At 36.3% G+C, this 21,142-nt stretch overlaps 1 protein-coding gene across 5 annotated transcripts in view; it reads left to right on the top strand.

Annotated features, from left to right (window-relative positions):
- Positions 1 to 20,614, top strand: part of WWP1 (WW domain containing E3 ubiquitin protein ligase 1) — a 64,728-nt gene extending 44,114 nt beyond the window's left edge. For all 5 annotated transcript variants that reach the window (XM_075415900.1, XM_075415899.1, XM_075415896.1 and 2 more), the window contains 16 exons: positions 1,812 to 1,907; positions 2,553 to 2,727; positions 5,425 to 5,479; positions 5,590 to 5,674; positions 5,770 to 5,898; positions 6,468 to 6,540; positions 6,631 to 6,702; positions 7,740 to 7,828; positions 10,547 to 10,706; positions 13,526 to 13,659; positions 13,766 to 13,906; positions 15,295 to 15,415; positions 16,624 to 16,728; positions 18,016 to 18,112; positions 18,437 to 18,509; positions 19,692 to 20,614. In XM_075415900.1, coding sequence (XP_075272015.1) covers positions 1,812 to 1,907; positions 2,553 to 2,727; positions 5,425 to 5,479; positions 5,590 to 5,674; positions 5,770 to 5,898; positions 6,468 to 6,540; positions 6,631 to 6,702; positions 7,740 to 7,828; positions 10,547 to 10,706; positions 13,526 to 13,659; positions 13,766 to 13,906; positions 15,295 to 15,415; positions 16,624 to 16,728; positions 18,016 to 18,112; positions 18,437 to 18,509; positions 19,692 to 19,791 — 1,705 coding nt within the window. In that variant the 3' untranslated portion in view covers positions 19,792 to 20,614. The remainder of the gene's footprint in view (positions 1 to 1,811; positions 1,908 to 2,552; positions 2,728 to 5,424; positions 5,480 to 5,589; positions 5,675 to 5,769; positions 5,899 to 6,467; positions 6,541 to 6,630; positions 6,703 to 7,739; positions 7,829 to 10,546; positions 10,707 to 13,525; positions 13,660 to 13,765; positions 13,907 to 15,294; positions 15,416 to 16,623; positions 16,729 to 18,015; positions 18,113 to 18,436; positions 18,510 to 19,691) is intronic.
- Positions 20,615 to 21,142: the final 528 nt, after the last annotated feature.

Here is a 21,142-nt window from a genome sequence, read left to right as displayed (position 1 = left end):
TAATTTGTTACTCCTTTGGCTCTTAAACTATAAGAACATATAGGGGCCAAAACACAGGGAAGTGAAAATTAATAAAATAGTATAGAAATACTTGTAGGTGGTTGCTGTGTAACAATGAGCTCAGTGATGTTATAGATAAAAATACAAATTTGAAGTGTGTGTCCTCAGAATACCTAGAAACTTTTAATTCTACTAGGCTGTTAGAAATTACTTCTGTAGTCCTGTACCTTAAATGCAAAATTGAGATGTGCTTAGATAATAAATGAAAATACAGTACATGCTCAAATACACATATCAATCTTAAATTTTTTTAATAGATGCTTTGGTGTTGAGGTGAAAAGATGTCTTCAGTAACTAAGTGGAAATACTGACATTTCCATAGTATTCTAAATATAAACTATTTTAGCATTTTCTGAACACAGAAATTGTTTCTTGACCCTAAGTGTATATGCCTTGTGTCATTATAGTTGATTTTTCAGAGAGCCTGTCTTGTACCTGCTCCCTCTGAAGGAGGTTCAGTAAGTTATTAGTGACACTTGGATAAACATCAAACAAGCATCTAAAAAAGATAGAAGTATTGTATATATATTGTTGGGGAAGAGTTACAAAGTTTTTAGTTTTCAGATGCTTTGACAATGGAAGCTCTTTATAGGTGGGAATTCCTGTGGTCATCCCCCCTCCACATACACTTTTCTTTTTTTTTAATTAAATACATGCTTTCCCGTTGAGGACAGGGTCATGAGTTCCAGACATAGTGCATGCTATGGCCTAATGTATTTCTTCATCATTCCTCCCTGATGATGTCTTTTTTTTTTTTTTTTTTTTTTTTTTTTGTGGTGTGTCGTCCCCCAGTCCCCCCCCTCCCCAGTCCAGTTGAGTCTCCGTTATGTTTAACCCTAGGAACTCTGTAACATGCTCCTGCTTCTGTCTTACCTTCTTGTAATCTTAGCATTTAACCTCTTGAACTGCAGAAAATATTTTGTAGGAATTTTATAGGATACGCTAATAATGAGGAAATGCACATCAAATCCTATGAGTAGCAGGCAAGCCTACATTTTTAGGAGCTAATTAATTACGTATATAAGAAAAATAAACATATATATAATGCAAGCAAGGGCTTCAGCTTTTCGTCTGACATTTATCCTGGTTTCCTCTCCCATTTAAAAATACTTTTATTGCATTATGGCAGTTCTCAGCAGCATGAAACTTCAGTTGTTTATGTTTGGTCCTCTCTCCATCTTCAGTGTAAGTTTGCTTTGCAACTAAAACTGAAGAAATAATCCCCAGGGAAATCATGTAGAGAATTTACCAGGATAGGAAACAGAAACACAGGAAAACCATCTGCTAGCACACATTTCAGGTTCACTCTGAAAGATCCTGTTGTTTGTTGGATATGGGGAACAGTGCTGCAAAATGTGAACCCCCTGGTTTTTTTGAGAGACGTGCTTGGAAATGCAAAGAACGCATCTCTAAGCACTGTTTGAATGAGGTTATTTTAGCATCTGAGCCTTGAGCGGATAATTAATTGGCTTTGTTTTCAGATATCTTAAGCAGAATTTGAAAATGTGTATAAATATTGATGTACACTCATTTTCTCTACCAAGTTCCTTAAAGAAGTCTTTATGGTGGTATCAGTTCAAGTAGGAATTAACTGATAAGTATTCTAGTGTGAATTTTCTTTGGTGTTTTAGAATGTGTGCTGGATCATAGTATTTTCACTCAATACCAAAGTACTTTTTTGGCTTAGTGGGAAATAAGTCGTAAGGAAGCATTTTCAGCTTGACTTACATGAAAGTCTTTTTGTCTTGAAGGTGGGAGCAAAGAAAGGATCCTCATGGTAGAACCTATTATGTTGATCACAACACACGAACCACAACATGGGAAAGACCCCAGCCCTTACCTCCAGGGTAATGCAGACTTTTTTGATATAAGTGTGTTAAAGGTACTGGTTTTTTGTTTGTTTGGTGCAGGAAAAATACTGGCTTTTATAAGCAGCTCATCAAAACTGTTATTATACATCATGTATTAAGAAATTCTAGCTTTCGGTTAATTTAGAATTACATTAATTTCAGCTGTTGTTACTGGAACGTTGGTACTATATGTGTCGCTTGTTCTGATCCAAACAAACGTTCTGTTCAAATGCAGCTACTGAAATTTGTTCTTCCTTTAAAACTTAAGCATTAAATAATGCACATTTGACCACCTTTATGGCACCACTAGGTGTAGTGCACTGGTTCCAAACCTCAGATTTCCAGGCAAAGTGTTTTCTGTGAAACCTATGAACATTGCTTATGCTTACAGGAATTTACAAATTTGAAAGTGAGGTGACAGAGATCTGTGCATGCTGTAACAGTCTGTTGAAGTCTGTTTGCTCAGTATGGTTGTCTTTCTACCAGTAAAATTGGGGAATACTTTTGTGTACTTTAGAAATTAAATTCATGCCTGTGACCCCAGTACTTCATTCGAGTACTGTCTAGGAATTGAGCATAAAGAGAATATCAGTTATGTAACTATGGAAAAATTTAGCTGTTGACATTTGTGTTTCTTGAAAGCTGGGAAAGGAGAGTTGATGATCGTGGGAGAGTTTACTATGTGGACCACAACACCAGAACAACAACGTGGCAACGACCAACAATGGAATCGGTCAGAAACTTTGAGCAGTGGCAGTCTCAACGGAATCAACTGCAGGGAGCTATGCAACAATTTAACCAGCGATACCTCTATTCGGTAACTTTTACATAAAATTTAGAAATGCATAGAGAGGTTTAGGTGTACTTTTTGTTCTTTAACTTTTATAAAAATCACTTTAAAACTGCCTTGTGTACTGCATGATACTCGAGACTTTCAATGACAGTAGTAAGAGGTAAAACTAAAGCAGTCAGCTGTAAAGGAATCTAAAAGCTGGGTTATGGGCATTTTGAGTGTTAAATGGCCTTCAAAACTGCTTTAGTGATTAGGAGTCACTCATTAGTACAGGTGGCAGTTCTTCTACTTTGAGCTCACTTTGAAGCTTACGCACCTGCATGGTTTTCCATTTCTCTCACATACTTTCTTCAGGAGGAAGTGAGCAACTATCATGAGTAGCTTCAAAGAATATATTTCTTGAGACAGATTTTTCCATCTGTAACAGGATAAATAGACTAGTTGCTTATTCAGGCATAAGAATGATAATGCCTGCATGTCACTATCACTCTAAACAGTCCATTTTAAGAATTGTGCTTGGTCTTTTAAAAAAGGATCCAGTCCCAGAAACTTTGTAAGTGATATGTAGCAAAGCTGGAGTGTTTTAAAGAAGTAATCATTGGAGTACAGGTCTGAAACAGCTTCATTGGACTAGGACTCTGTGCATCTGCAGACCTAACTTTGCTTTGAGTTTGATGGACTTTATTCAGGTATCCCTCTGAAGTAAAGAAATCTGCAGTATTCCTACATTTAACAGTTCTCAGCCTCTTAATTACCTAATTAGACATCATATCTTATCACTAGCAATAGCAGAAACATGCATCACCACTAATTTTGTAACTCCTGGAGCTGTGCATCAAAGTAAATTTATCTTATGCAATTAGAGATACGATAGAATGGTTGAAGTTGGAAGGGACCTCTCGAGGCTGTCTCGTTCAATCTCCCCTGCTCAAGCAGGGCCACCTACAGCAGGTTGCCCAGGCCTGTGTCCACATGGCTTTTAAGTATCTCCAAGAATGGAGACTCCACAACCTTTCTGGGCAACCTGTGCCCGTGCTTGGCCACCCTTACAGTGAAAAAGTGCTTCCTGATGTTCAGAGGAAACCTCCTGAGTTCCAGCGTGTGCCCATTTCCTCTAGTCCTGACACTGGGCACCAGTGAAAAGAGCCTGGCTTCATCCTTTTTGCACCCACCCTTCAGGTGTTTATACACACTGCTAACTTCTAATGCAAATCTGAGAAACATACCAGCTGAAACATATCAAGTCAAGACCTCTCCCTGAGCAGCTTTCTGTTCCTGTGTATTACTTGATCAGTTGCTTAATCTATGTGAAGGGAGAAAAATACATAGGATATAGCTATTATAGTTACTTTTATTTTTACCTGGGTTAATATATTGTACTCCTTTTGGTATTGAATCTGACTCATCCCATGCCACTGCCTACTGTTTCACTGTGCTCTGATAAATGTACATTAAGTAGCAGCCACACACAGATCCTTGGTCCCGTTAAGATGACTGGAGATCTCTGAATCGTGCCACCATTCAGTTCTTTGGCAGATGGTGTTTTCTGTCGTGCGCTATTCTTATTATACTCGCCACAGAGAAGTCTTTGGTTACAGGGTCATTGTGACTGTATAGATTTCAAAAGCAGAAAAGGCTAACTGCATTTGCTGCTGAGATAATGAGAATTCTCTGTTCACATCTAGTGGCTGGTGGCCGTAACAAAGAGGCAGCTTGATTTTGAGTGTAACTGTTACATTTTCTTCTGGTCCTTGCTCTGTTTCACGGGAAAAATATAGTAGCTTTTTTTGTCTGAATTTACTGTTGTAAACTCTTAAGTGGATTTGAGATTTTTGGATTGCAAATGCTATATAAAGCAGTACTAGTAGCAAGTTGATCCTTAAGATACTCTTTGGAAAATGTAGATTGGTTCTCATATATCAAAATTCCATTCTGCACAAATGAACAAAAAATAAAAAAAAAAAAAGGGAGGGGGGAATGGAATTTTAGTGTCCAAAAAGTGTTAAGGGCTGGGAGCTTTTAATTATATAACAGAGCATGGATTCTGCAGTCTGGGGGATTTCTGCCTTTTACATTTTATTTTTCCCATGCTTTGTATTCTTGGGAGCTACTTGGGGACTTCTGCAAGGTTACAGTATATTACAAGCTTAGCATGGTTTTACATAATAATTAAATCTGGATTTTTAACTTTTTTTTTCCTTTTGACCTTACTGTATGTTGGTATAATTTTGACCATCTGCGTATTTTCATGAATGCAGCTGCTTTTTCAAAGGATGTCAAAGTCTGAAAATAGCCAAACATTCAGGGAGGACACCATGTATTGAGGAAGCAAAAAACCCTATGCTGGCAGTAATCAGTGTGCTTGGAAATGTTTATCATTGTAAAGCACGTTCTTAACCAAGAAGATTGTGCTTATCTGCTTATACATGCTTCCGCAAAACTACTGTGAACTGCACATCTTTAAGACCGCTGACACTCTCTCAAGTTTTGCTGTATGAGGGGAAAGGGAGGGTGCATTGGGTAGGAAACAGTGGATTCAAGTGCACAAATCGTATCTTATTATTGCATAATCTATGTTTCTTCATAAAAACAGACTAAAAATGGCATGATGTTTTTTCAGAATAGATAGTCTTCAAAACTAGTGGTAATCTTAAAACACATTAAGGAAAAAAAACATGAATAAAATTTGGCCTAACTACATGTCCTCTTGTTTTGAAATAGGCCTCGATGTTATCAGCAGAAAATGATCCACTTGGGCCTTTACCACCAGGTTGGGGTAAGTTAATTAGCTGTTGATTTCAGGAAGTGACAGTTACAGAAATGTGGACTGCAGTTGTTGAATAGTGGGTTTTTTCTTTTCTCTTTTTTTTTTTTTTTTTTCTCTAGAAAGGAGAGTGGATTCAAATGATAGGGTGTATTTTGTAAATCATAACACAAAGACAACACAGTGGGAAGACCCTCGAACTCAAGGGTAGGTGTGTATATTGACTGCAGATAAAAAAATTCTGCTTAATTCTTATATATCACGATACGGGGGAAAAGTACTGTCTGCGATTTCTTCTGCAGTTTACAAAATGAGGACCCTCTTCCAGAGGGCTGGGAAATCAGATATACCAGAGAAGGTGTCAGATACTTTGTTGACCATAATACAAGAACCACCACCTTCAATGATCCTCGTACTGGGAAGTCGTCTGTGTAAGTGAGAAATCAAATATATTTTTAAAAGTCTTAACTTGTTATAGTTTAATGATGAAGTCTGCTCATACTAGAAAACAGTCTATACTTTTAGCTGAAATTGAGTGCTACATTATGAACAAATTATTGTCTAGTAAATATAGTCTATTTTTAAGCTTTAATTATCAGTTTGTCTATGACACACTTTGCTGTACTGCTCTAAGGTTCAATAGTTTTTATACACTTTGAATGCAAAGATGTCTTTTCTTTAGCTGTCTTGTAATTTTTATGAGATTGATAGGGATTTGAAATCCTCTAGATCTCTGCCTTTCTCTCTAATTTGGTAAACTGACTAGCATCTTAAACAAAACAAAACAAAACAAAACAAAAACAAACAAAAAAAAAAAGAGGGGGGTATGTGAGGCGGAAAGGAAGACTGGCTGACCAAACCATCAACTGCATTTTGTTTCTGATCAAATCTTAGGATAACAATTTTTGTGTATTTATGAAATCTACATGCTGTTGTTTAGCATTGAAAGTATTGTTTAATGTCTGTATGGTTAATCTATCTGAAATATATTTCTTTACAGAAATAAAGGGCCACAGATTGCTTATGAGCGTAGCTTTAGGTGGAAACTTGCTCATTTCCGTTACTTGTGTCAGGTACTGATGAAGTAATTATTTACTTTTTGAAACTATTTGAATTTACATGTAGGTGTGCTGCCTTTTAACATTATTGCTTTATGATTACAGTCTAATGCACTGCCAAGTCATGTGAAAATCAATGTATCCAGACAAACTTTGTTTGAGGATTCCTTCCAGCAAGTAAGCCTGCAAAGATTGTTGTGTTTGTTTATCAAGATAAAGCATAAGAACAAAAATGGCCATAGCCGGTTCAGACTAATGGTCCTTCTGGCACAATAATCTTCCTCTGGCGTTAGCCAAAGGCGGGTTCTTAGGAAAGACTGTAAGAACAAAAGTAATGTATATAGTAGTTTTACCAAATTATCTTTCAGCTCCCAACTGTTTACAATTGAAATGCTTCTTGAGCTTGATGTGGTTTCTGGGTATTTAACAATCCTCAGGGGGCTTCTCCTCTGTGAACCAGTCTGTGCTCCTCTTCTGAACTTTTTGCATCTACAGCTTCCTGTGGTGAAGAGTTCCATAGCTTGACCGCATTGCATACCATATTAATGTAACCACATCAGATTTGCATTTCTGGTTCTTGTGTGTGGTTATATACGTTACAAAATGGTGTTTTCTCCAATTAAAACTGCTGTCTTGCTTTGTCCTTCAAACGTTAAATTGAAGCTTACAGTTCCTGAGCCCTTACAGTCTGCAGCCAGTCTGTTTCTTCCTTCTTTCTCTGTAACAATGAAAATTCTTGCTGCTGTTAGCACATCAAAACCTCTTGGGAGAGATTCTCTAGAAGTAAAAAGTGTGTTGTTAATGAAAGTATATTACACTTATTTTGTATTAGAGTAAATTACTTTTTAAAGTGATTTGCCTAAAACCAAAAATCTGTATTAGATCTAATGAAATGCCTTTTTGCCTGTTTTCCTGTAACAATAATGAATGCCTTAGGAAGAGTATGAGAACAGGGCTACGATATAGTCATACTTCACAGGTACGCTCCCCGCTTGCTAGCAGTCTGCTGCTCAAGGATTTTAAGTCCAAGTTGGTATTTTTGTGTGCAGTTCATGGATTGAATGTTCCATGAGATGGTCTAATTGTTTGTCAAATCTGTGTAAACATTTGACATATGTGGCATTTCTGTATCACTAAAATAAAATCTGAATAAGGAGTGATTATATTGACAATGCATAATTTATAACTTGCTAAAATTTTTGTTTTTTTGATAGATTATGGCGTTAAAACCCTATGATTTGAGGAGAAGATTATATGTTATATTCAGAGGAGAAGAAGGATTGGATTATGGTGGCTTGGCAAGGTAAAAGAAAATCTGTTCAGAATAGTTTTTATTTTTTTAATAGCATTTTAACCTTGATTTCTAATGTCATTCTGTTGGCAAAGAAACAGCCTCCTTTCGCAGTCTGACCCTGATTATCTTTCTAGCTCCTCTTAATGTATTAAGGAGGTAGAACTGGCAGCATTGGCTATTGCTATGAGTTACAGCCTTGCATTGGTAAAACTGTGGTCTCAGTTGTTCAATTCTTTGACAAAGACTGATGTTTAAATTGGATTTTTTTTATGCCATTTTTTTATGCCAGTTAGTTGCTCTAGACTGAACTATTTCAGAAACTTTCTATCAGAAAGTTCCACTTTCCTACAGGTAGGGACTGTGGAAAAAGTGTTGTGCTTATTCAGAAAAAAACAAGCAAATACCAGATTGGGACTGATATGAACAGAAAGGACATAAACGAGGAGAGTAGTGTAGGCATTAGGTGATAGCAGATGAACACACTACATAGGCTGCGCAGGAATGCAAAACAGCTAGAGTACAAGTTTTTCTGGAATCTGAAGTGAAACTCGGAGGTAAAATCTGATAACAGGAAAACCATAGGCAAAGTATGTTTCATCTGTTGACCATGTAGAAGATGACCACGCCTACTGCTGCCAGTTCCTTGACTGAAATTTTACTATTGGGATGAAAATTTCAGTACTGCTGCAGATCCAGGGAATTATAAATAGTCATAGGCGATAGGATTTTTCTTGTTTGGTTGTGTTTTTTTTTAATATAAAGGTGTTCTGTTCTGGTTTTATTCTGGTTTTATGTAGCTTACTGTGTTAAAAAGAAATTCAGTGAAAATGCGTAGTATTCGCAAGTAAGGAAGCTTGCCTCTGAAAGTTCAGCTTCTTTGGGTATGTGGGTGGCTATGCTTCTGAATTACAACATCTGAGAGGCTTTTGGCGGGTGACTGCAGGGACGAATCCAGTTTTCACTATGCATGGGTTTTGGTTAGTGGCCCTAGGCAAAGGATGGGAACCAGGAGGTTTTAAGTCAGCTGTTCCAGAGAAACAAAGTATTCCTAAGAAGTGATGTTAGAATAATAAAACTGAAGAGTGTTAGTCACAGAAAGGGGCAGAATAAATAAATAAACAAAGAATAAATATATGAGTAGTATAATTTCATAGTTTTAGGAAGAAGTTTTGTCCAAGATTTTGTATGTGAAATTGAAAATCAGGAAGGATCTCATAATAACTGGAGCTGAGAATTCTGAAGTGACACTTGAGTAAATGTTCATGTGCTTACTTGCTAATGTAATACTGCGTTAATACAAACATAGGAAGCTGATGCACCTGATTTATCACTTGTCTTAGCAGGATAAACTTGTATTCCCTCCAGATTTTTACCTTGTGTTTAGCAGGACCAATCTAACACTATGTCCTGTGGTTAGTTCTAGCTTTTGACGTGAAAAATTCATTGCTTCTGCAAACTTCTTGTTGATGACTGATGTCTTTGGTTCCTCCCTTGGTATCTGGCTTCGATCTAATTTAAATGTCTATTAAAGTTGATGCTTCTATGCAGAGTTATTATAATTGTCTTAGTATAAAACTTGCATAGAATGCTGTACAACATTCTCGTGCTTGTTAAAAAGAGACGCAGAACCCCATTAGGGTTATCATCTCCTAGCTACCTTTTTCTGTTTACTCAGCCTTTGGCTTGGAAGCATATTGTAGTGAATCGTAGTCCATGACTTGTTTCATAGAACTGTTAGGAGAAACATGCCAGCAAACCTCACATTTCTATTCCCCGATCTCGGGTAAATACAGGGATAGAAGAAATGCCTCTTAAATGTGACAGCTGAAAGGCAAGCAGGATGGAATTCGATCCCTGCAGTTATTATAGGATAGACTTTTAGCTTTTTTTGTGGCTTTTCCGTAAGCCTGGTTGTTCACTTCCAAGCATTTAGGGCCTGATACAAAAACTCCTGAGTATGTATGACTGCTTCTGAGGTCTCTGATTATATGCAAATACCATAAAGCAACAAGTACTCTAAAAATCAGCTACCCTAACACAGAAATGCCATTCTGTTATTATTTCAGGTTGGCTGAGTTGAAAGCTGTGAAAGTGGTGAATAACATGTATTAGTTAAACCTCAAGAAAAATACATTTTCACATTGTTGTGTCCTGTGGGTTTAACTGATGCGTGGTAATTTGTTAAACCACAGTAACTCTGTGTGTGTTCTGCTGTCAGATTGGGAAAGCAAATAAGGTGTGCTGTAGTGTGGGGTTTTGGTTTTGTTTTGTTTTACCGAAGTTGTTTTTAATAAGCACTGCCCATGGAATAACCTGTAATTTTTCTGAATGAAGATTGGAGTTGTGTGCAGTAAAGCAGGCATGAGGAGGATAAATACTGTGTAGTGGTGGAGGTAAGGACTCTGTAGGCAAAAATGTTACTGATCCACAGCTAAAACCTGTGCTGTGAGGGTGTGTTCAAGGTGACAGTCTTAACAATCGTTTCTGAACATTGGAAACCGTGGCTTTCTAACATTATCATGTCTAAAAATGAATTTTTTTTATATTTAATAAGTATGTAATGCCTTATATTATTCTGTGATTCTAATAAAATACATATACAATACTGTTCATATCATTTTTTGAAGTTTGCATATATTTTGACCATTTTGCTAGTTACCTAAGGGGAATGGTGATGAACATCTGTATTTGATGGTTTTTATGTATATACATGTTTTTTTTCCTTAGAGAATGGTTTTTCTTGCTTTCCCATGAAGTACTGAACCCTATGTACTGCCTATTTGAATATGCTGGCAAGAGCAACTATTGCCTGCAGATAAATCCAGCATCAACAATCAATCCTGACCATCTTTCATATTTCTGTTTCATTGGGCGCTTTATTGCCATGGTAGGTTAGATTTTTAAGGTTTTATTATTTGCTGTAGCTATACATTTACTCCTAAATAGTATTTGTTTTTACAGTCATTAAAGGTTATATTAATCTCTTAGAAATGGAAGATTAAGGCGTGTAAGGTTATTTAGCCGAAATATTCCCTGAGAGTGAAGTCTCTTATGCACTCAAGTTTCCTGGGATAGTGATGAGACTTAATATGACATTCAATATAATATTTTATTTGTATCAGTTGGATGTGTGTACTTCACGCAAACCGCTGTTTGATTGAGTGTCTGAATACTGATGCTCTGAAAACGTGACTAGTATTTTCCAAAAAAAAGCTCTTCAGTTAGACTTGGCATAACTTACTGTATTTGAAAAAATGAGCTAGAAATGTTTTATGGAGTATACTGAGCCTTAATTTAAATGTACGTACTTGGATACAAAGGTCAGATACTGAGGAGAGCAGAAGCTGTCAGGGAGCTGATTCTCTGCCTTCAGGTTTCTCTTAAACTAAATGCTGATGAGGCATGTTGTATCATTTCTTCTGCTGGTATCACTGAGTCCGTTTTCTGTAGTGGGCTCCTGCTCTGTCACATTTCCTTCCTTCCGTCTAGTGATACAGTCATCTTTCCACGTAAACATCATGATGTCTATGGGTAGCCCTCAGCAACATGAACGTGGTGAATAGTGAAATCAAAAAGAGTAGATCAGTGCATTTTCAGGTTGAAGAGACTGTTGTCTTCTCCTGTTGTTCATGCTTTTTGTATGAAATTAGAATAAATACAAGGAAAGTGTAACATAAATGGGAAAATACTTTCAGACTTAAAATAAGTTAGGTTTGGGGGTTTCCTTGGTTCTGCTTGTCTCATAGATCCTTCTTGAGAAACAAATTTGTTCAGTTTTGATGATAACATCTCTGATTTCAAGGATTTTATGACCAAGTTCCCCATTTCTGTGCTATCATGAAAATTAATTTCGTTGGGTTAGCATTTTCAATAGGCTGCCAGCTTTTTCCTTTCTTTTACGATCCTCAGCAAGCTATAATGCCGCTTAACAAGAAGATGTGATAAAGCCAGTTAAGTGCTAGAGCCAAATTCTGTTTCTTGTAGTCCATAATTTTTGATCTTGTGCAGAAGATAAATCCATAACTGAAATGTTAACTTTAGGAAAACTACTTCATAGAAGGACAGATCATAGAAGAGTACTTAAAGTATTTAATGTAATTAAAAGATGAAATTTTCTTTTCTGAAGCATTTTTAAATTTTTATTTTAAATCCTTTGGGGGGGTAGAGAGAGAGAGACCTGTGTAGTGGTGCCTGATGTGGTCAGTTCCGAGGTTTGGACGTATTCATGGTTTGTAGTGGATGGCACGTCCTGCAGTACTTCCTAGGATACGCTCTAGGGGCTTAAAATAGCTCAGGTAATAATGTAAGTGGGAATCATTTTAAGGAGCCTAGATAAGCTTTTTAAGTGCAGTTGTAGTTTCTGTCCTCACAGTTGTAAAATAGTTGTGATTTTCAGATCATAAATACTTCTTTTGGCTGTAAGTACTGAAATAACCACAGATGTTTTCAACAGAAATGGGGTTAATCATAAAGAATGCACATCTTAGTAACAAAAAGCTGTTAAATGAGGTTGGCTGAGGCAACTTTTATATATTGCTGTAAGATTATTATAATAAACATTGAATGAGATGATTTAAGAGCTTACTTTTGCAAAAAGCAGGAAATCGTATGGCTGGATGCTGCAGTCGACATTTAATTTTTCTGTTTCTATCAGCTTGCTCTTCCATGAGAAATATCGACTAGTTTAAAAGTAAATAAAGAAATGCCTCTGGGAGAACCTATTTAAGCTCTCCTAAAGCAGAAGAAAATGCATGCTAGGGTGAATCTTAGAGGGGAAATTAGAAGGTAGGGGGAAAAGAAGGAGCCTTGCCTTTTTCTAGAGGAAATAGGCCATTACATTGGCGCTTCTGCTCATAGAATTTCAGCTTGAACGAAAGACAAGCAGTGAATGCCATATGTGGCCTATGTTTAAGATGATTTTTAAAGAGGTATTGTAGTGAAGAAAGTGTACTTGGTTAGGATGAGGAAAAAAAATGTTTTCATAGTTACGGCTGTGCTCTGTTAGCACTCAGATGCACAGAGTCAGTATAAAGGTTAACCCTGTGTGTGTGTGTGTGTGATGCTGTGCTTCAGTACTAGAAATTACGTTACACTTTTTGTGCATGCGTTGTGAGACAAGTGTGACCATGCTCTGGGTTTTTTTTCAATTTCATTTTTGCAGTAGAAGGGAGAATCTCATTTCTCAGTTCTCTTACCTATAAAAAATGTGATTCTCAAAGCTCTATCTGAAGCAGTCTGTGATTGCATTTTTAAACTGTTTTTTAAAAGCTGCAGTAGCATTGTGTAAAGGATGATTTTCCAGGATGTATGTATGTAGTAAAAAATGGCAGTAGTACTCAAGTAGAATCAAATATTATGATCAAGTAGGAACAAATGCCACTTGTCATATATACGTGTCCACATAATAAAGAGGAATCTTAGTAATTTCATCTTTTCATACACTTTATCCTTTAATGAGAAGGTTTTTTTAATCAAAGAATTTCTAAATTGTGATGATAATATATGTTTAGATAAATTTTGTCAATTAATCTTTTTTTCTTCTCATTTTAATGTAATGTTTTGTTCCACTTAAATACCAAGCTGCTACTGCTACTTGGTGCTTTTTATTATTTGAAGTAGAAAGGAAAAAAAGAATTCAAGTACAGAAATACTTCAATAAATCAGTAGTTCAATAAAAGCTAAACAAACTTTTTTTCTGTTCAACAGGCATTGTTTCATGGGAAATTTATTGATACTGGTTTTTCTCTGCCTTTCTACAAACGAATGCTGAGCAAAAAGCTTACCATTAAGGACCTAGAATCTATTGATACTGAATTTTACAACTCCCTAATTTGGATAAGGTTTGTAGATATTTTTTGTGTGTGTGTGTGTGGTGTTTTATGGATTTTTTTTTTTTTTTTTTGTTAATATAGAATTCATTGCAGTGTTTTTTTCCTTGTCATTCAGGGATAACAACATCGAAGAGTGTAACTTGGAAATGTACTTTTGTGTGGATATGGAGCTCTTAGGAAAAGTAACCTCACATGAGCTGAAATCAGGAGGTTCAAATATCTTGGTAACTGAGGAGAACAAAGAAGAATATATTGGGTAGGAAGGTGTAGAAGTTGAAAAAAATTGTTCCATATTTCTTCTGTTGCTTTAGCCTTTTTTGACACAGTATGTGATTTGTTTTTTGGGTTTTTGTTTTTGTTTTTGTTTTTTTCCTATTACTGTGTAATTCTTGGGACTATTATTGAAAAGGTAACTTGGTACATTTGGGTATCTTAGTACACGTGACCTCTTGGTATATTTTGATCTCTCCTGTTGTGTCCGTCGTGTCGTCCCCCGTCCCCCCCCCCCCCCAAAAAAAAAAAAAAAAAAAAAAGAGAGAAAAGAGAGAAGACCTGATAGAGAGAAGATGACCTGTCTTGTTATTACATGTACATTGAGAGAGTAGGTGAAACTGAAAATGACCAAACCTATTTTCAGTAACTTCAGGTAACAAATCCAGATGGAGGGAAGACATGTATTTGACAGAGGATTTCAGAATTGTTCAGAACATTGCTGTCACTGTGGAAACTGAAATTCAGAATGTTGTATAATGTGGTGTGGCTTACACTGTTTTTTCTCTTTGTTCTGTTATGCTGCTCTTTCCTGCTTCGCTCCTGATCTTACCACTGCCCTTCTTTTTCTGAATCTGTGTTTCTGATCCATCTATTCAGAGTGATGTCAAAAGCAGATGTACACAGATCCTTTTCTGTGATACAGTGTATGCCCAGTGTTGCACATGAAGTTTCCACTTAAATTATCAGTCTTTAGTTGCTCATTGAAATAGTTTCTGTAGTATGTGTGTATATATATATATTTATTGTCTTTTTTTATTCAGAAGTGGCTTGGCCATTTTAGTTGAATCTTAAAAAAATGTTACCTCTTCCTCCAAATCTTAGCATAAATCAGAAGCTCAGAACAGAAAATGACTGCTCTTTGTTGAAGCTGGAGATAGTCTTATGGTGGAAGTACTGGGCAACCATACAGCAGTATATCTTACTGTTCTCTGCCTACAAGGTGTTTTTTGCTCAAGAACAGAATATTTTAAAATCAGTGGCAATTTTTCTACCACTGAAACACTAGGATTATGCCCTTTTTAAGCTAAAGCAAATTTTGCCATAGCAAAATCATAATGCCCAGGTAGCATTACTTTCATGAAAAGACTGCTGATTTTTGATTATTGAAAGGTTAATAATAATAATAAATACTTTTTTTTTTTTTTAACTGGAGTGATAATCTAAGTACATCTTGCTACTTTCACTGTTGTCTGAGTCTGGAGATTTGTAATAATATTAGTCTGGCAGGTCCCTTATAGTCTACGGAATCATACAGTGTAAGAAAGTAAGATTGGAGGGAGTGTTGCCTCATGGCAATCATACATGTTTGAATTTCTTCATGTTGAGTGCTAACTGATGATTAATTAATGTTTGGTTTTTTTTCCATCCCAGGCTAATGGCCGAGTGGCGATTTTCTCGGGGAGTTAGAGAACAAACCAAAGCTTTTCTTGATGGTTTTAATGAAGTTGTTCCACTACAGTGGCTACACTATTTTGATGAAAAGGAGCTAGAGGTGAGGTTTTCTGTTCAACATTTTTAACTTATGCAAAAGTAATACATATGGAATGGTTAAACTGAATCTCTCATCTGTGGCATGCTGAATTTGATAGCTTCTGGAACATGGATAATTTAATAGGAGCAGTGGGGATATATCATGGTGAGAAGCCAGTATCTATTGAATCAGTGTTTTGTGGTGTTCAGCAGTTGGGAATTTTAGATTCCATCCTTAGTATTAAAATGTGTTTTGCAAGTTTTTGTGATAGGATCAGAATATGAGGTCACAGCTGGATCTGTTAGTCATAGAAAACTTTTCCCGCTGTGGTAGATGGGTAGAATTACCTTGTAGCAGATGGCATGGAAGTTGGTGCTGATGTGTAATATTTTTTTTAGTTTCACATAGATAGTCTAGGATAGGTTCTAGAGTTATTACACTTACGGACAGCAAGTTGGAGGAGCCAACAAGGCTTGAAACTGAATTTTGTGGAGCCTCAATATGTGACCCAAGGGCTGATAACAGGAATTGCTTGCATGCACCGTGTTTGCTTAACAGTCAGCCTGACCTGTGTTTGCTGTTGGCATTGTGGTCTGGAGCAGGGACAAAAGGCTCTGTAGTGCTACGCTTATTTACTTCTGTGAGACTTGCCAAGGTTGCCTGTATATAATGAGCAGTGCTCTGAAAGCTTCTTAAGTTAAACTGGAGTTTTGCCTGAGAAAGGACTTTGATCAATCTTATTTAGTGTTCACTTTTCTATAAGGCTTTGCCTTTAGCACTTTCAGCTTTCATTTCCTCTCGTAATGAATACTTTACAGACTTATACTTTGCAGTGTGTTTTATCTTTGTTAGTAGTTGCAGTAGCAGCAATGTAATCATCTTGGAATATGAGGCAAGGTTTTAATGGGAAAGGTAATACCCTCTTTAATACAAAATTTCCTTTTATGGGAAAGATAGTATTTTTTATTATTGAATTACTAGTTGGAAGAAACTAAGTTTCTGGTATGCTGGCTTTCAGACCACTTAAATACGTGAAAAATTTTGGAGGAGTTCTGTAAACTTAAGATAAAGGAAGACCTAACTGTGGAGTAAAATGAAAAAATTACCAGTTCTTTATTGGGAGCACGAACTTCCATTTTTGTTAGCGCATCTCATACAAGATACAAAATTAACTCTTAATTTATGTGTGTAGGCATGTATATTGACAAGTAATTATTCTCTTTTTGTAGGTTATGCTCTGTGGTATGCAAGAAGTTGATTTAGCAGACTGGCAGAGGAACACTGTTTATCGTCATTATACCAGGAATAGCAAGCAGATCATATGGTTCTGGCAGGTATGTCTATCAGTAAAATTTCCGACTTCTTTAGATTTTGTTTTGTTTTGTAACACAAATGACATGTGGAGTGGAGCGATGCCATCTGAATGAAGGTTATTGCTGCTTCCTTTCTTTTTTCCTTTCAGAGAAGGGAAGGAGGATTACTGGTTCTTAAGGATCATACTTTAGGGTGGGAAATGGCAGATGGATACTCGCATTACATTTAGATGGCTAGGTCATGAATATTTTTTCTGTATCTTGTCCTTCATATTAATTATACAATGGTAGGGTTTTTTGAGTTGTTAGCAGTGATCTCCCTTCTAAATGTTATTACATGTAGTACACCTGTACATCTGAAATGCTACATTAATGATTATTGTCATATCAACTGTGCCAGTCTAGCACTGACTGATCATAACTCACATTTTAATGAAGTTGGCTAAGAGTTATTTCCAGAAAAAACACTCAAAAAATGCTATACAGGCTTGCAGCTTCTATGAATTTCCCCAAAGAGAAGTCACAGCTAGGCAATTCCTGTCTTGTCTTAAATCACCATTTTGGAGATGCTTTTGACAAAGTTACTGTAAGAAAATGACACAAATCAGTCACTTCCTAGCTTGTTTATATTGTCAGAATAATGCAAGATCTGATGATAATGTAAGATCCTGATCTCTTTTTAAGAAGTTTGGTACTGAAAGAGTCTTAACCAGAAGTTCAAGTAACTTGGATATGGTTTCAACAGAAAACTTTTACAGAAAGAAAAATATTCATTTCGCTATCCAGGTTTTTCTGAGTCAAAATTCTAGTTCTGTCAGTGCCCCCTCTCATACTGAGATCTTCTCCGTCTCCCTCCTCTTTTCTTCCTCTTCCCTTTCCCAGTGAATTTCCTTACAAAGTGATGCAGCTGTTACCGATGGTGTTTTCTCTCACTGAGATTGCCACGTGCAGGGTAGGCTTCAGTCTTGAAATACTCAGAGCCTGTGGCTACGCTGTTGCTGTGTTTAAACAAAGTGGCAATAGTCTTCATATAAAGCAATGGCATGATTTATATTTTAGTCTAGAATAGAGAAAGATTCTTGTTATTTGGTGTTCCCAACCTTCACACTGAAATGGGCAACAGTGCATGTAACCTGAAATCAGTCTTCTCCCTCCAGCCCCAATTTTACTGAAATCGAGAAAGGAAAACTGTTCTCAAGTGGTGTCTGTTTAAATGGAATTATACTTTTTCAACACATTCATGGGGTTTTTGTTTTTCTTCAGCTGTGTTAAAGATTTTTATTAAGTAATTTGACTTTCTGTGCCTAGTTTGTAAAAGAAACAGACAATGAGGTTCGCATGCGACTTCTGCAGTTTGTCACTGGCACTTGCAGATTACCACTAGGTGGATTTGCTGAACTTATGGGTAAGTAAATGGTGACCAAAATTTTTATTCTGTAACTGTTCCGTTTGCAAATGAATCATGATGCAAGTGCAGAAATAGCAGGAACTTCATGTACATGAGCTTGGATCTAGAAGGCCTTTGCCTATATATAAATGTATAGATTTATACATTTATAAATGATTAGGAAATTAGCTCATTTCTGTGAGAAGAATGTTCAAATTCATGTAACACTGAGTAGCACCTAATGAGCTCTGTCTGCTGTGTCTGAGTTGTCTGATGTCGTGTATGTATCTTGTGTACTACTTAAAAAACGTGTAATCTGTTCCTTTTAATTTTCTTTTCTAGGAAGTAATGGTCCTCAGAAATTCTGCATTGAAAAAGTTGGTAAGGAAACGTGGTTACCAAGAAGTCACACTTGGTGAGTTGTTACATGTAAACTTTCTGTACCTTTAGTGGTTCTCTCTCCTAGTCTTCCATTTATCAGATCAAATGAAATCCAATTTGAATCAGTTCTCTGTCTCCATCTTCAGCTTCTTTGATTGCTCTGACATGCCAGTATTGAAGACTCTTCTGGTCACCCTGTTCTCAGATTTTGCTGCTGCACTGTACAGTTTGTCAGTATCAGATTTATTAAAAATATATCATCCTTCTTGCATAGAACTGAGAGGTGTTCCCCTAGTTCTTTATTTTAGAGAATATTAAAGAACTGAACAACAATCATGTTGGTATTAGGTATGTACAGTTATCAGATACACTTATTATGCAGTAACGTTATAAATGTATAGTCATGAGAGAAAGTAGTGTGAAAGAAGTCGCAGCAAACCTTCAAAACAAGGATGCTTTGCCAAGAACGCAGATACTCTTTCCTGCCAACAGGCTTCAGACTGTTGTTGGCTTGGCATTCCTGTGCCGAACTGGAGCAGCAGGTAGACAGATCAGTTGTCTTATGTATACTGTGTGCAAAATGGGCACACCTTCGTTGGGCAGCACTGTGACAGTAACGTTCGTCGTAGTTTAATTACGTCAGGGAATCTTCCATTTTACCATTTTCTCCACTGGTGCTGTTTTTTCAAGTGATGATTGCAAGAGTTAAACATCCCTCTTTGTCTAAGATAATTTGGGGGAAGGCACAGAATGAAGCAGAATTTTGGCAGAAGCCTTTTAGGGCAAAGTTGAGAGGGGAAAAAAAAACAAACCCTTATGTTCAGGCATGTGTAAGGAGAAAAATTCAGCTTTTTCATCGTCTGGCTGGGATTTGGAGATGCATCAAACTAGGATGATACTAAATTTCATGGTGAAACTTTCCTTTCCTTTCCTGAGTATTATAGTTCTTTGTATCTTGGGCTGTCTTTAGTCTTCAAAGGTTCTGGTTTTTATCTGACGTGATTAGTCTTTTGTTTCTTAAAGTATTCCTCTCCAACTTTGCCTGATTTTAGTGCTCATAGAAATGCCAAGGCAGTGAGATTGCACTGATTGCTATTTCTTCATTTCCAATTGTTAGATCAGAACATTTTTAACTTCTAATATAGCATTCGAGTTCTATAGTGCTCTACATGGGATTTAGATAAACTTAACAAAATTTTGTCCTTTTTCTGCTCAGTTTTAATCGTTTGGATTTGCCACCGTATAAAAGCTATGAACAACTAAAAGAGAAGCTGCTCTTTGCCATTGAAGAAACAGAGGGATTTGGTCAAGAGTAGAAGTGGCTTCTAGTCAAAAAGGAGATCTTGCGTAATGAAAGGCCCAGCCAACTAAAATTGCACACTTAATTGTATATAAGCTTTTTGTTCTGTACAGTGATCTTTCTGGAACTCTAAATTGTTCTCCGTTCTTCCACAAAGATATGCAAAACAGTTCAGCCTTTTCTACTTTTATTTATTGCCCTTCCAAAAGACCAGAAAAAAACCCTCATAAATTTTGAAAGCAGACAAGAGACTTATTTAAAATATATATAAAAAATATAAATATATATACTAATAGGCTCTAGTTTTATAGAGCTTTAAGTGTATGAAAAGTTGCAGCCATTTAAAAGGGCCTGGATTTGCTTTATCTTGGCTTTATTATTCAGAAAAATGTTTAAACTGCTCTGTGTTCTTTCTTAAGAAACATCTCCAAGTTTGTTTTATTGCATGGCTGTTCTAAAAGGTGTTAAAGGCTTAGGCCAAACGTATCCTAAATATGTAGAAAGATGCTGCTGGTATTTGAGACAACAGAATACGTTGTTCTGTCAGTTTAATTTTTTTAAATACGTAAATAGCTGATATATCCCTCTCTACTGATGTAGCCAAGGTCATGCATAAAGCCTTTACTACTTGCACAAGAGTCATGTACAATAAGATGAATGTGATTTAATGTTGAAAGAAATTGGTGCCACTGTTCTGACTTATTGTAGGAGCTGAACAGAATATTTTAATTCATTTGAGCAGCATTGAAATTTGTTTACATATTACCTTGGGTTATTACCACGAGGATGTTAGGTAATCTGAAAAGAAAAAATAATAAAAGACAAACTATTACACGTTCTCTCCTTGGTCTGGTGTCTTACAGGCTTCTTTTTTTTGTTTGTTTTTTTGTTTCCCTTTTCAATCCGCGATGTCCTTTTTACAGCTTTGTCGAGCGTATTAATGTAAACTGGGATGTAAGGGTATACAAAAGATAATGTGAACTTTGCTGCTTTCTGTGTTAATGTTCAGTTTCAGTTACTGGCCCTAGTGAACCCAAATGAAATGAAAGCTACAGAAGCTTTGCACAAATAAAAATATTCTTAAGTATTAAACACCCTAATTCCTCTTACGTTCTTATGGAATTCAGATGTACCTGAATTAAATATGTCTAAAACCTGTCATTCTTTTATGTAGGTTAAGTTTGTCCTAAGTGCACAACAATATAAAGCCATTTTAAAATTAGTTTTATTGGTACTGAGGGCACTTGCTGAACTGCAAAGATGTGTTTAAAAAAAACAGTAAAATCTAACACCTTACTCATGTGAATTATATTAAATGCTACTGTTAGCAAACCGTGCTTCCTTATTATAAAAGTAAAAACATGTTT

Source organism: Opisthocomus hoazin, chromosome 3, assembly GCF_030867145.1.
Source record: "Opisthocomus hoazin isolate bOpiHoa1 chromosome 3, bOpiHoa1.hap1, whole genome shotgun sequence".
Lineage (NCBI taxonomy): Eukaryota > Metazoa > Chordata > Aves > Opisthocomiformes > Opisthocomidae > Opisthocomus > Opisthocomus hoazin.
This window is presented reverse-complemented; position numbering and strand designations above follow the sequence as displayed.